At 44.5% G+C, this 15,477-nt stretch overlaps 1 protein-coding gene across 1 annotated transcript in view; it reads right to left on the bottom strand.

The window, feature by feature from the left end:
* The window catches only part of LOC138595814 (partitioning defective 3 homolog), a 409,339-nt gene that overhangs the window by 134,277 nt on the left and 259,585 nt on the right, over nucleotides 1-15,477 (bottom strand). The window contains exon 15 of the mRNA XM_069667257.1: nucleotides 12,586-12,733. Within this exon, the coding sequence (XP_069523358.1) occupies nucleotides 12,586-12,733 (148 nt within the window). The remainder of the gene's footprint in view (nucleotides 1-12,585; nucleotides 12,734-15,477) is intronic.

Below are 15,477 nucleotides of genomic sequence, written 5' to 3'. Positions count from 1 at the left end.
TATTCTCCTTCACTGTTCTCCAAGGACGAACACGAGCGTGATATGAGCTCCCCTGATCTGTATTCTCTCCTGCCTGACCCTCCCCGCTGAGGACTTCTTTGAATCGCTCCTTTTCTGCTCCTCAGGAGTCAAAGTCAATGGGTAAAAGTGCTGCCGAGGCTGACACTCAGCACCGAAGGCAGGAGGAGGGATGTTCGATGGCATGGTAAATGGCATTAATGTACAGAGGTTAAAGATTCACTCTGAGAATATATCATGACTTTAGTATGGATGTGGATCCAGAAAAGATCAGAATGTAAGCGCACACCTGCTTACTATTAGAGGAGGTTTACAGGAACGCTGGACTTCCTGGTCTTTGCTTTTGTTTCCATTATCAGAGAGCCGTTTTGCAAATTTAATAGCTTAGGAACAATTGTGCGTAATCACTAGCAGCAGACAACAATATTTACCCTGGCATGATCCCAACATGAATCTGAGAGGCATTTAATTTCACCGGGGCCCCGAAGAATGATAAATGCTTTTTGTGGAAGTACATCTGGGCACCAATCAACGCCGCAACAAGCTGTGTTGTTTAGTTAAGTTATTTGCTGAGAAAAAAGAGAAAGAAAGGAAATCAAAGATACAAAACAGAACAGCTGTGCGGGGGAGGACAGGAACAAAGAATAGTCCTTCCAAAAAGCACTGAAGTCAAAGGGAAAATTATTAAAATTATTTATCATACATGTCTTATCAGAGGCATGTACCCAGAGAGATTTACTACACCTTAATCATATCAAATGCAAATGTGGCGTTACGGTGGATATTGAATATCATGAGCTGCCTGCTGACCAGATTTATGTTGTTGTTCATAACTTTATCCCTGACAGACAAAACTTTAAGTCTGGCTGGGGCAGGTTTCTTTACAGACCAGAAAACTTCCCCTGCCCTTTTCCCTACATACGCATCTACTAATTGATTCTCTTGGAAGCCTCATCCCTTTGTCTATCATCTAAACCAGTTAAGATGGCTGCCAACACTGTGCAGGTGAAATGAAGGCCATTTCTCACTCGGGCAGCTTGACGGAGAACCATGGGTAATTGAATTTAGCCTGTACTGTAAATCAGCAGGACTGGAGTAATGACAGTGAGAAACTCCAGGAAGTTGGTCGGACCAAACTCGAACTGTCCCTTTCAAAGCAGGCGGACTGAGCAGCTGGGACTTAAAGAGTCACCGTGTATGATTCTTAAAACAACAGTTTTGGTTTAACCTGCAAACAACCAGCTCAAGCTGACTGGACTATATTGGGCTATATAATGTGCTGTACAGCTGATGCTGTTTCTCTGAGCAGTGAATATCGGCATGAATGGGCCAAAATTCACTCACTATTTTAGGGGTAATATTGCAATAACAAGTCATTACTTTACCGCGGTATAAGTAGAAACATTGAACGAGAGCAGCCTGATTGTTTTAAGTGCAAATAGTTCCGGTTTGTCCTCAGAGTCCTTGCGTAACTCCTCTAAGTCGGTTCTCATCTCTTCCGTTCCAAAATTCAACAGCGTCCTCCTCTGTCATCAGCGTCTCTGCTTTACAGTCAGTTTAACAAAGTGTGGCAGTGTCAATAAGAGATGCCCTGCGGTTGTGTGTCCACTGGGGCCGTCCTTATATCAGCCTTTACTTTCCTTTAGCTTTTAAGTAGTAAGAGAGAGAGTTACCTCTCTGTTGCATCAGACACTGAGGATTTCACTACAGTAGTCACCTGGAAAGGGAAGTGTGGTTGTATTATAACGAGTGGCGCTGTTTCGTCAAAGGAAGCTATAAAAAGTTGGGTGTAATTTCAAATTCACAACTTTGGATATCACATTACTTTGCACTCAACATATGCACTCTTAAAGACAATGCATAACTCATAATCACCTTGCTTCCACTCTTGTCAGCAGACCACTCTCCCTAACAGAGGACACGGTTTTAATTAGAAACTCGGCAAGCTGCCCTCTCCCAGCTTTGTGAAATATCTCCAGTCAGGACCTCTTGACACGAGTAGCCAGCTCTGCAGATGAGGAGTTGTTAAAGTCGTTTCACTTCCCTCTTTGCTGAATAGCTAAAGGACACACACGCTGATACCATAAATGGCTGGTGGACAGGTACAGTTGGGGCCAAGCTGATGGTTTGAAGGGTGACAATAATTAGAGAAACTGCAGCTCTTGCCTTTCTGCAGCTTTCAGCATAGTTAGCTTAGTGGTAAAAACACTAAACCGACCCCAGCACTTCTGGAAGCATGCAGCATGTTAGCTATGCATGTAACTATAGAGAACAGCTAACATAGGACAGTGAGGCAGACAACTTTAAAACAGACTTGTTCAGAATAAAAGACAATGGTTATAAGACACGAGCAGGATTATTTAACCTCATTTCTGAGTTTAAACCTGTTTGAACTCATTAGTGCAAACCTCAAACACATTTTGAGGCTGTAGGGGTTGTGCAATAGCTTCATGGTGTTCCTCTCCCTTTCACTTATTTCTGAGTATTATGTGGAACATGTGTGATATGGGTAATGTGCACTATACAGTAGGTTGTTTTGGTCATTGGCATGTGCTTCTCTGTTTACATGTTTATTGTTTGATTTATTGTTTAGCACTTCCCTGGAGGCAGCAAAATTTATGCAGAGTTCGAGTCCAAGACAAAGTTCCCTACGGGGATAATAAAGTATATCGCATCGTTTGATATCGTTTCATTTCGTATCTTATTGTATCGTACTGTAGCGCATCACATCGTATCACATCATGTTATATCGTATCGTACTGTAGCGCATCACATCGTATCACATCATGTTATATCGTATCGGACTGTAGCGTATCACATAGTATCTTATCATATTGCATCGCATTGTATCATATCGTATCGTATCGTATCGTATCGTATCGCATCGTATCACATCGTATCGTATCGTATCGTATCACATTGTATCGTATCGTATCGTATCTTATCATATCTTATCGCATTGTATCACATCATATCGTATCACATCATATCGTATCACATCGTATCGTATCGTATCGTATCGTATTGTATTGCATCGTATCACATTGTATCACATTGTATCACATCATATCGTATCACATCGTATCACATCGTATCGCAATGTATCGCATCGCATCTTATTGTATCTTATCGTAACGTATCGTGCTGTATCGTATCTTATCGTTTGTATCGGAAAGTATCGTATCGTATTATAACCCCTAACTGGCTGTTCTGTTCAGAAAACTGGACTGAAAGATAAAAGCAGAAGGAGGGAACAGGCAAAAAGGGGAGGAAGCACACTTTTTTTTGGCACCTTCAGTGGTGTTTTGGCACAGTGAGGTGCAGATGGAGCCGCTCACTCATTGTTTTTAACACCATTGTCTTTTACTAGCTTCTCACAGTCGGCGATGAGAGGAAAAGGGTCAGGCGATAAAACCAGCACTTCACTTCCTGCCAGATCAACCAAGAGTGTTTTTGTGTGTTTTTCAGGGAGAACTAGCTGGTGACTGAAGCAGCTAAAAGGTCAAGGTTGTTCATTTTTGAGAGATTATTCTGAGCGGAAACAAAACTCTCATTCGGACCCACAAAGTGTTGTCTATTTAAAGTCTGTTTCAAGGACTGTTTTCTTTCTTTCTAACACTTGGTTAACCCAATGATCTGGTGGTTAGGTTTAGGCACTAATGTACTTGGTAAAATTTACGAAAGAAATTGCTTAAAATATAACTGGCTTTTGGTTTCACATTGACGTCCATCCCAGGTCCTCTGGTTGAAAGTGCCGCATTGTTGAACCCAAACAATCCCATCGGCCCACACCGCCACTCCGAGCAGACTATATAATGTTTTTTTTCTTTTACGTCTGCCTCCCTCCACTTCATGTAAGACCTGCAAATTGGCGTAAATAACCTTCCTTAGGTATAAATACAAACAGTAAATGAGAACAATGAGTGAGTACATTCTCAGTGCTTTCATTGTTGTATTTGTTGTTCACATCATCTTGCTCAGGGGAAGGTCACCTGAGGTCAACTTTTTTTTACATTTTAGTGCTTCCCCTGCTAATGACACCACAGCAAAACAACTACATGCATCCAAACCTGAGCACTGTGAATGCAATTACTGTTCTCACATAAAAAACAAAACATAACTACTATCTTTGCCTGCATCAAAACACTGTTATTCAGCCTGTGATGACCTCTGCAATCGTGAGAACACTTGAGCTTTTCATGCACTCAGGGGAATGAAAGCAAAGAAACATAAATATCACGATGCCCTCACACATGAATCAGCAGTCACAAGCACATCTCAGAGAGATGTGCACAAGGTCACATGGGGATAAACAGTGCCCACTTTATGATTAGCTCACAGAAGCCGGCCCTCTCACAAAGGGGCTATTTGGTGTTTCATGTGATTCATGCACCCAGGGAGAGAGTTCACTGGAAACATGGTTATGAAACTTTGGCCCTTGTCACACTGATATTAAAGTTAGCTTCTTATGAGTCATTTGGACAGAAGCAGACACACACTACACACCACCTCACCAGTACAGTCACTGAACCTGCTAGAGGCACACATGCTGCTGGTTGGGATTTATGCAGCAATAATATCCTCATATGAAGGCTAAACAGGATCAGAGTCAACAGCTGAAACATATTAAAGTCAAAGAGATTACAGAGGTTGTTAATTTTAACGCCAGAGCATTAAATTTTATTATTACTGTGGTTTGTGGAAAGAAATACTTTCATCACTGTAACACAGACAAATGGGGTGAAAATGATGTTTTTCAGTTAATGCTTGATTGAAGTGAGCTGTACACACGTCACATTACAGTCAGGCCATCCCATCTGTCCACCCAGTGCAAGCATTTGTTCTGATACGTGCATCGTGCTTAATATGCAAAGAAAAAAATCTTTCATGAAAGCAGTTTATCCTTCTGCCCACACCTGCACAAACAGTATTATCTTCATACACAAAGTCACAAGTCTCCAACACTGCAGTGAAGCATGCGCAGCCCTCCGGCCAGCCACCCTCATGTGTGGAAGCTTTTTCATGATATTGAAGCAGAGATGTTCCTCCTCCCTCTGGCAGAGACTGAAGACAGAGACAGATGAGCTCTCTGGCTCGAGAGGCCACCTGGCTGCATCCATCCACTCGGATCAGAGCCTTACTCTCCTCTGTCTCTGCCCTCTGACCAAGCGTTGCCCGTTGAAACATTGAGCTGTAAGGTGAGAGGTCACACTAATAGCCCCACTCCATCTTCTTTCTTCTACACTATTTCCTCCATCTCTGTCCATCACACACTCTTACACTTTCTGTTCCTTTCTCTTCCTCCTTCCCTTACCGACACTTTGGCCTATTGATCTGACTGGAGGAGAGATTGTGAGTTGATCCACGCTGCCTCGGCTGTCAGGGCAGCTGCTAATCATGCAAAGTACACACTGCTAAAAAGCAAAGCCTTTTGCTTACCAGAGGATACTGCTGACATTTACCTATGGTGCTTTCATACCTGTTGTTCAGTTCTTTAGGTCAAGAGCTCTGGTATGGCTCGCTTTCATGTTGTCTTCTTATGTACAAACCAAGAGGAGTACGACATATAAAACAGGCTGGATGTATTGGCGCTGTCATCCTGCTTTATCAGCCCATCAGGACCCACCCCCACAAGAAATACTGTCTTAAAGGCATTATTAATAAGTTTGCAAATCGACCTCAATAATGACAAGCACACAGATCTGAAAGAAAGAAGTGTCTTGTTCGGACATATTGGGGCGGTCATCAGTGGGATCACGAGGTTGCACACTTATGGACTTAATAAACTGCCAAAAGGCCGAGGATAAGAGCAACAGGGAACTTAACTTGCCATCTGGACAGTTCAAAATCAGCAGACAGATTTATTAGTAGTCGCATGCTAAAATCACATATGTTTAACTTTCACACCAAACGTTACTGCACCGGAGACCGACCTTTTCAAGCAGCCTCGGGTGAGTTGTCCTCACCAGAAGTCCAAACTACCTACCTGACCAAATGATTCATTTTAACCAAACCAAAAAGCTCAGATGTGAAAGCACCCTAACAGCATGCTACCCTGCTTCTCAGGGGATTCCCTCGTCAATGTATTGATCTGAACATTTACTTGATTGGCTTGATGACACTCTCATTTTTCATTGGAGAGAAACATACGACAGGATTCAGGTGTCCAGGATATGAAGAGTTTACTCTTAGACGTGTGTCACTGAGTCCCATGGACACAGGAACAGAGCGATCAGCGACCGGTCAATCAATTTCAGTCGAGTCTTGGCTGGTAGGTGCTGAATGAAGGTCCATATGGCGGCATATTGATAGAATTAGACTTTTTTTACTTGATGTTTGGAAAGAATGTTGCATAATATCACCATGAGTCGACAAAGGTCTTTCTGTTTCACAGGTCAACCTATCAACAGGGTGAAGAACTGCCCTCACTTCCAAGCCTGTCTTTTAGTCTTTCATGTCCCAAAAGCAATATGGAGGTCTTCAACATTTTCAGCCAAATACTCAATGCTCAGAAGAATCTAGGTCCCAATAACTAACAGTTAATACTAAAGTACAAATCAATCAATTAACCCAACATCTACTTTTGCTCACCACGCTTAATGGAGTACAAATCAAGTCTGACAACTCAACGAGTCATGCACCAGAATTTTCTGCTGTTTTGACAAATTGAGGCGACTTTTAGATGAATGTTCAAAGTCAGGAAGGCATTTTTCTGATTATTCGAACACCACACGAATGCAGCATATGTACGGTAAAACACAGGAGAAGGGAGAGTTCCACGGGCAACGCCATTTATGTCAATGTCATTTCTCACTGAGGCATGCTAATAGCACTTTCAAGCAGTCTGGACACCAAATTAACAAAGGTCACTCTGCCTCATCTCCTGCTCTGATGGCTGAGCATACAGAAAGGACTCGCCTGTGAACTGTGAAACACTGGAAGTGAGGGCACGGCGCGGTCAGGTCCTCAGAAAGGGGTCCCACTTTAACCCCATTAGAGAAGACAATAGAGTCTGGGGACACCCGGAGATTTGTCTGTTCAGAGTCTGTAAGTTTGCTTTGATGTGTTTCAGTGAGTAACTTTGGACTTGGCTCAATGTGCGTCCACAGTATTTTGCACCTGCACTCCACACATTACATCCTGTGAACACCTTCTTTCCTGTGTGACACCAGCATGAGTGGCTCCAGCCCCCCCTCTCTCACTCCTGTGCCAGTCGTAGGTGAGCATTCTGACTCAGGCACTCGTCCAAATGGCCAAAATCCCCCCAAAAAGTCCACGGGCCTCAATTTTCACCCCAGCGTGTGGACTCCACAGCCACCAGCACTTTTCAATTAGACGGAACGGAAGGTGAAGCTGGGTGTGATCCCAATGACCTTTGCAAACCTGCTCTGTCCTTTTACTCAGTTTTATATTTCTGTCCCATTTATTCAACTTTTCTGCCTTTCTTTCTTTCTTTCTTTGTTTTCCGTTGCCGGCTGTCGATCCTTTCACCCCCAAAGGCAAGAGGACGGTGGGGGATTGAAGAGAAACAAGAGGGGAAAAAAAAGAAAAAGAAGTGATTTTATTTGAGCGGCGAGTCAAGCAGAACGTACTGTATGTTCGCCACCTGCTAGCTGTGGATCCAGCCACGGGCCGTGCTGCTCGATGCGTGGTGTGTGCACGTGTGTGAAGCTAAAGCTGAAAATATCACAGCATCGCTTGGCTTACTGAGGCAAACAGGGAATGGGATTACCTCTGACTATTGATTAGCTGTGTGCACCCACACACACACACACACACACACACACACACACACACACACACACACACACACACACGCGTCCCCACAGTAGATAGTTCTGAATGACAGCCCCAAACACTAAATGGAAGGTAGGAGCAAAGTGCCCTTACAATCAATGTGATGGCACTATTCCAACTTAATAGCATGTCCCCGGTGTCATTTTGTGCTATTCTTTGGTGTTGCCATGGTTATTATAATTCCTATAATTCATTCAATTGTACCTATCTCCCCCAGAAGACCTGTTCCTTCTGTTTCACACGAATGGCAGCAAGCTACCTGTGACTGCAGGGAGCAGACGAGGCGGTCCAGCTTCTGATCAATACCTGGGTGAGGGGAGATAAGGCATCCATACGACATGGCTGCTATTTGCTGTTTTTCACAGAAAATAGAGAGCCTAGCGGTGACAGTCAAATGTTGGCAGAAATATGGAGGTTACAGTTTCACTGTATTGACTTGCTGCCAACTACAATAACTCACAATCGGATCACAAGTCGGATTTCAGTTCTTGAGCAGCGAAACTATCCATCCCATTTTCCTCTAAATCTTGAGCCACTTATAGAAGCAGAGCAGAGGAGCTAATCGAGTTAGAGAGCTCCTCCTCCGTCTTTAGGAAGCAAACTGCTTTAGGTTTTGTCAGTAATCATTTGCTATAAAGAAAGATGTACAGCTCGCATCAGGGAAAACTTAGTATAACCTGATAGAGAGGTTTTATGTACGCATGCAGCTACAGTATGTTTGTGTAGCGCTGCCTGTGTGCCGCACCGTATCCCATTGTCCCCATGTCTGGCCTTCATGATTCAGTAATTTAGCAGGTCTAAGATACACTCCACATCGAGCTGTCAGTCAAGCCCTGGCGGCTGTGTGCTTCCTGACCTTGCTGAGCTGATCTCAGCATCTGTCCTCCAACCACAACTGTCACATCTCACACGCCAGGCAATATGTCTGAGCCCGACTCAAATAACATATCACAGAAGATATAGAGAGCGGAACCACGAACTGTCTGTCTCGCCTGCAGAGATTTACAGTCCAGGCAGAAAAATACACTTTATAGTGTCGAACAATGTGATGAGACAATTTTGTGAGGTGACATTTGTATAATGTCTCCTTGTCTGCTGATTTAAAGTGTTCAATCAAAGTTGAGTGGGTAAATGTACGTCACATTTTTAGCTCTACTTAGAAATGGAAGAAGAATAAAACCGACATGTTAGATGCACTTGAATGAGTCGATATGTCAGGACTCACGATGCTCTTTGCTTTCAAAGTCCACTTTGTGACATTTGATCAAGGTTAACTAGATCATCGCTCTGTGTTGTCAGTGAGCTGGAAGGTTATAGCCCATGCTTGTGGGCAGACGATGAAGGACAGAGAGACAGTATCTTCCTCCTCAAATTGTTCTTCAAATATGCCAGCTCGACAATGCTTCAATGCATTTTAGGAACAACACAAACTACATCTTCTGCAGTCTTGTTAAACTTTCATTATAAAGCAGGGGTCTCCAACAGGTAGCTCGCGAGCTACCGGTCGCTCGCTGCCTGGATTTTAGTAGCTGAGGTTCACAGACTCTGTACAAAAAATCTGACGACATTAAATGCACCTTGAAAGCCTCATCCCACTTCAATTCAATCAAATACACAGATGTCCCACCCCCTCCAATACAAAATAATAGGATAGGCCTATCAGCTGTCAATAACAAATGGTGACGGAAAGTTTGTCAACGTCTGAACCGAACCAATCAGCAATGTTGCTGTTGAGTTATGATGGACAATAAGGTGGCCACGCCAGGAAAAAGCACTTAACATACTATTTCTACGGAGAGTGGGAGCAAGTTTTTATTCACGAATTTGGAGGACAAGTGTGTGTGTGCCTCATCTGTGGTATCAACATGGGGCGTCACCAGCAGTAAGACCCCTGCTATAAAGGCTAAACCTGGTATTTCTTTAACCTGTGCTCTATTTTAGTCTAAATGACTAATGGGTACAAAAATCTTTGGAAGAGCAACAGTAGAAAACTTCAGCCTGCAGCTGTGAAATGGGCTGGCGTGGCTGCGACATAATCCATGTGCACAAATGCGACCGTTCAAAGAACCAACATGCTCAGATAGTGAGGTCGATCTTTTGGTGAAAGATAGATGCTATTTTAGAACCTTAATAGTCTTTACTCTACAGCCTCTATATTTTGTATTCTGTATTTATGCCTGTCATAATGCTCTGTTTTTAACTGTGTACAGCACTTTGAATTGCTCCATGTATGAATGGTGCTTTATAAATAAACTTGCCTCCAAACTAGACGCCATTGACAGACGGTTATTTCATCTTGCAGAACACAGTAGTTGTTGGTCTTCTTTTGCCTTGATGGCTTAGGTGTTTACCAATTTAAACACAAAGGAGTCCTCTTAGCAATAAGTTATTTTTCTCCTTCTTTTCTCTGTAATATTGTCTGTCTGTCAGTGGCAAAAAAGAAAAACCTTTCACTTTGATCAGCCACATTTGTTTGCAGGGATAATGTTGGAGCAATTCTAGCCAGTTTTTCGGCTGCCGGCTGAAACGATCTACGGGAGGAATGCACTTTTTTTGCGTACGTTTATTTCACTCAAATATTTGCCGAATTATGTCTCCGAAATATGTAACAAATAAAAACACCAGGATTCCCCTTTAAGGGGAGAGAAATGGCATCAGATATGCAGTTATTGCAAAAAGCAGAAACATGAGTGACCCTTGGGAGCAGCAGATTCTTGTTTCCTCTTCTCAGGTGCTGAATTTCACCTCATGAATATAAACTCCACTCTGACAGGATAAGAAATTTGAATAACAGAATTGTGTCAGTTTAAAAATGATGAAGACCTGTCACAGAACGTAGGCGCAGGTTAATGAGGGCACGACTCAGAGGCAGCCTGGAGACAGAAAAAAAACAAGAACTGACATTTTCTTGCTGCGAGACAAGCGAGTCGGAGATCTGAGACTGTGAGACTGTGATAACTTACTGCTTTAGCACCCACTCCGCCCCCCAACCCTAACTTTTCCACTTGGCTCATTTGACTCCCACTCGGCAGGATGAGAAGAGTGCTGGGTGCCCTTGAAGTTTCAATGGCAAGAAACTTTTCCATCAGTGCGCCCACAGTTGCCGCTTATGATCACAGGAGCGCTCAGAAAAGACTGCTGCGGAAGAGCCAGCGGAATAAATAAGCCAAACTGAGAGGAAAACCCAACCAATTTGAGAACATTTGATTTGGGATGGAGGAGAGAGAAGAGATGAAAGGGTGAATAAGAGAAGGGAGAGAGAGAGAGGGAGAGACAGAGGGAGACAGAGTGTCAGGGGCAAGCCCTATTGATCTGGAGGCTTAATTAACCATCAGATGCCTCTGACACAGCCTCTGATCTTCTGTGATCAGTGGCAGAGTGGCACCGCGCTGAGGGAGATGGTGGGGAGAGAAACGGGAGACGAATGGGAGAAGGGCGGAAAGGGAGAGAGTGTGGATCATTGACAGATTACAAATTCACTCCATCCGAGCAGAGGAGAGCGGAGGGGGAAGGTGAAAGAGGAGAAACAGGCCCCTTTTACACCGCCTGTTCAGGGTGGGAGTGTTGTGCCTCTATTCCCCCTTACTAAAAAGTACAAAGACAGAAATGTTGTTATGCCTTTAAACTTGCAGCATGGGTAGTTATAGAGCTGAGTCAACGCTGATGTAAATGGTGGAGGACAGGCCTGTGACACTTAGAGGACGATTTCTGTGTGCGATCCACCGGCAGTTAGCAGAAAAAATAAAGTTAGCCGCTAACCTTCAGCAGCCAAACCAAAAATGTTGGCAAATTGGGGAAACGATGACGTCTGGAAGCTCCTTAACCTCCAACACAAGGCGAGATAAACCACAAAATAAAAGGGACAGGAGAGGGCGGTTATTGTTATACAACCGTTTCTTCTGGAACACCGACATGCCATTTATAATCGCACACCGGGGCAGCAATATGACAGCATATTTGGTTCTGTGTTAAAGGGAAAAGCAGGCATATTATGGGCCTTCTTTTTAAGTCATGGCAGGATCTCTGCATGAAAAGGGCTACGGGGAGTAATGCAGAGATCACGAGGAGACGGTTGGAGGAAGGAAACAAGGAAGTAGGAGAAATAGGAAATGCTTGAACAATAAAAGGTGGAATGGAGATGACATAATGGGAAGGTAAGACAATAAAACAACCTTCTGTGTATCGATACACGCGACTACACTCCATATTCCCCCACAAACATGGCCGCCCTACACGGCTGCAATCACCTCCAGCTCCTGCACATATGCATATGTGAAAGGTCTGTCGATGTTGAGATGACAGCAGCGACTGGCCCCGGATTGAATTGCCAATTCTAATTCACCTGAAGAGACGAGATCTGAGCCCGCTGATGTCAACTGGGTAGAATGGGAATTGACCCGAGTGAAGCCAGTCGGGAGCGGAGTGAAGGCAGGGAGGATTGGTGATGACATTAATCCCTGAGAGCTTTGAATAGTGAAATAGCGTACGGTGGGATGCAGAGCGATGGGGGTTGATGAGGCTTTGAAGGTGATGCTGGTGGGGGGTTTAAGGGAAACACCTACGAGGGGCTGGGGTGGATGTTCGAATTGATCAGGGGAGCCAAGTCAAGGGAGAAAATATCCAATGAGCGGGTCAACCAGTTGTCCCATCAAGGTGAACTGGGAGTGACTGGCAAGAAATATAATTAAATTTGTGGAGTCATTTTATCTGACAGGGACACAAAGGTCCTGAGGGGGGAGGGGGGGAGAATTGTGATGATATATGACTCACCAGCGCGTCCCATCATATTAGTCAGCGGTGTGGAGATGTTGTCAGAGCTTTCGATGGTTTCATACAGGGAGTGGGAAATCCGGCGCTCGTGGTTGTCCAGTAGAGAGTTTGCTGAATGCTCTGAAACCGGAGGGCTGCCGGGGGCTTCCTGCAGAGACCGGGGAAAAGAAGATTGTAAGTCAAAAATACAGGAAGATTATTTCTGCAGTAAACCACATAAACAGGAAGCTGTGCACACTCAGTGAACTCTCACACAGAAGAAGGATTCAGTCTAAGTCGTATTGCTCTTAATGTGTTGCCATCAATACTCCGGAAACATGGAGCTGGGGGCTCCAGCGTCCATCTCGGCTTACGTGGGTATTTTCTGGCTCAGCAGTGTGAAACGGCTCCCGTGGTAGTGCGAGCTGGATAAAGCTCCATAGATTTCCCATAGGCCGATAGACAGCTGTCTCTAACAATGAGCCCCAGTAAATGGACCAGTGACATTTGCCATGTGGTCGATATGCCGCACTGCTGGTTATTGAGCCCACTGCGCGCTCAGTGCACGAGTCAGTCCTGACAGGGGGACACGGTTAGCGGTTAGTCTTTTGGTCTTGGACCACTGGGCCCTGATACGGCGTCCAGTTTTCAACAGCCAATAGTCTGTCAATTGTGAGAGACAATGGAGCCACCAAAGCAAGACTCAGGAAGAAGGCAGCAGGAAAATCTCACATCCACGTGCAGACAGTCGGAGAATAGAGCCTGGGCCTTGGCTTTATTTCCCACAATGCTTCATATCAGCCTGTAGGCAGCCGCGAGAATGCACTGAACTCCCTGTACACAACCTATTACAGATATCTCCCTCACAGCTAGATAGTTCAACTCTGTACCTCAAGCATGCTTTAAACCAGGAGGCCCTGGCTAATATTGATGTCTCACAACACTCCGCTGGCTCCCGGCCAAGAGAAAGGGGAGTAAAAGATCAGACAACAACCGCAGCAGGAGGACCGAAGTCAGGAGGAAGAGGAGGAGAGAGTTTTTTGGTAAATAAATAGAAGGAATAACAAGAAAAGGGAGGATGAGTGGGAGCTGAGATCCCAGTGCAGCGTGGGTGCTGCCAAGTCGCCTTCTCGTGGGAGTAGCGTGCCCTGGGAGACGCATACCAGGTTAGAAGGACTTATCGGCTGTTTAATATAAATGAGAGGTTTAATGAGGTTGAGAGCGCAGGACGTTATCGGAACAGCGTGTTGATAAGAGCGAGGAGCGGGGAGGGAGAGAGGTGGTGTGTGTGTGTGTGTGTGTGAAAGGAGAGGGGGGCTGGGTCAACACAATTACAATCAGAGCCACGGCCACTGCCAGCCTTATAATAAAAAGCATGTCCCTGGATGATTCAGACTCAATAAGGTTCAAATTGTCGAAATGAAGATTTATTTTACTCGCTTCTCTCTTTTACTCAACCCCTGTCTGCACTTTTTAATCTCTTACAGATCTGGAGGAGACTTGTCAGGCGCTGAAAAGAAGGAAGATGGAGGGTTCAGGTAAGAAAGTGCGTGGACGGAGAGGAGAAGAGCGCAGGCAGCTGAAACCAAATGATATGAAAACTTTGTATTGAATGTGTCAAGAGGAGTAGATCTCAGAAAGACAACTGTGTCATTGCCTCTCTCTATCTCTGAGAGCTGAACGGGCTTATTTTAAAAGTATTCATTGGCTTCTATAGCAAATAGACTTTAGAATCAAGTTAACACAGAGGCAAAATGGCAGCAGTTTAATCTTTGTGTATCCAGTATTAATTAAGTCTGCATCTGTGCATGCTAATGCGGCGATGTTGACTGACTTAGGGAAGTCTGACTGCCTGATCTGACTGTTACAAGCCTGGACTCTCTGCTCTCTGACATGAAGTGTTACAGTAGTGATTTAAAATTTGAGTATTTTCCTAAAAACTATCCTCTGATGTCAACGAACACAAATGTATTTTGCCATTTCGGCAGAAGAGGCAGCAGTAACGACATACGCAGAAGAAAAATTGGAAAGTTAGCGACATCATCAATCATCACAAACGCCTCAAAGACAAAAAGGAAAAGTCCCAACCGCAGAAAATAAAACCATCAACTGAAAACCCGAGGACAAATAAATGCCTTGTTGTTAAAACTTAGAAATAGAAACAGCAAGTTGATCAATGGGCTTATTTGTCCGGGAGTGGATGTGTTCCTTTCTCTTTTCAGTGTCTTTGCTGAGATTTCAGCGCTTTCTTACCGCCGGTTCTCATCACCTCATCATGTGTTTAATCTGCCTTAATCTAGTCATTTCAGAGTGGATTATCCTGTTGACTGAGGGGGAGAGCGGAGCACTGTGACTCACACTGAGCCCAGTCAAGATCATCTGCCGCTCAGCTCCCTCTGGACTCACCGAGCACACCTGTGTGTGTGCATCAAGGTAGTGCTGCTTTTGTCTATGTGTGAATGTAATGTGGGATACCTGTATGTGTGTGTTTATTTGCAGTGGTGGTAAATGCAGACTCACGCACACACGTGTTGTCCCTGTGCATCAGCATCTGCCTGACCTTGAGGACTCGATGAGGGAGAAGAAGCTGTGTGTTGACAGTGCTGGTCTTAAGCTGTCAACTAAGGCTAATAATTCCGAGTCCATGGCCATTTCCCGGCCTTCTATCCTGGTCTCAGCCCGTTGCCGTGGCCCTAATCCAGTCAACCTCCACCATAATGCTGTAATTACAAACCTTAAGCTGCTGCATCCTGCCGTGGGCACAGCTCACCTCTCTGCTGGCTAGATACCCCACTTTCATTAACTTCTCACATCCACCTGGAGCTTCAACTAATGCCAGTGCTTCCCAAAGTGGTTGTCCAGGTCTTTTAGGACTTCCTCGCAAAACTTCCATTTCATAAAAACATCCCACCG

Source organism: Semicossyphus pulcher, unplaced genomic scaffold (genome assembly GCF_022749685.1).
Source record: "Semicossyphus pulcher isolate SPU_LCO1_2020_fin unplaced genomic scaffold, fSemPul1.0.p SCAF_18, whole genome shotgun sequence".
In the NCBI taxonomy this organism is placed as follows: Eukaryota; Metazoa; Chordata; class Actinopteri; order Labriformes; family Labridae; genus Semicossyphus; species Semicossyphus pulcher.
Note: the sequence above shows the minus strand (reverse complement) of the source record. Positions and strands in the feature narration are given on the sequence as shown.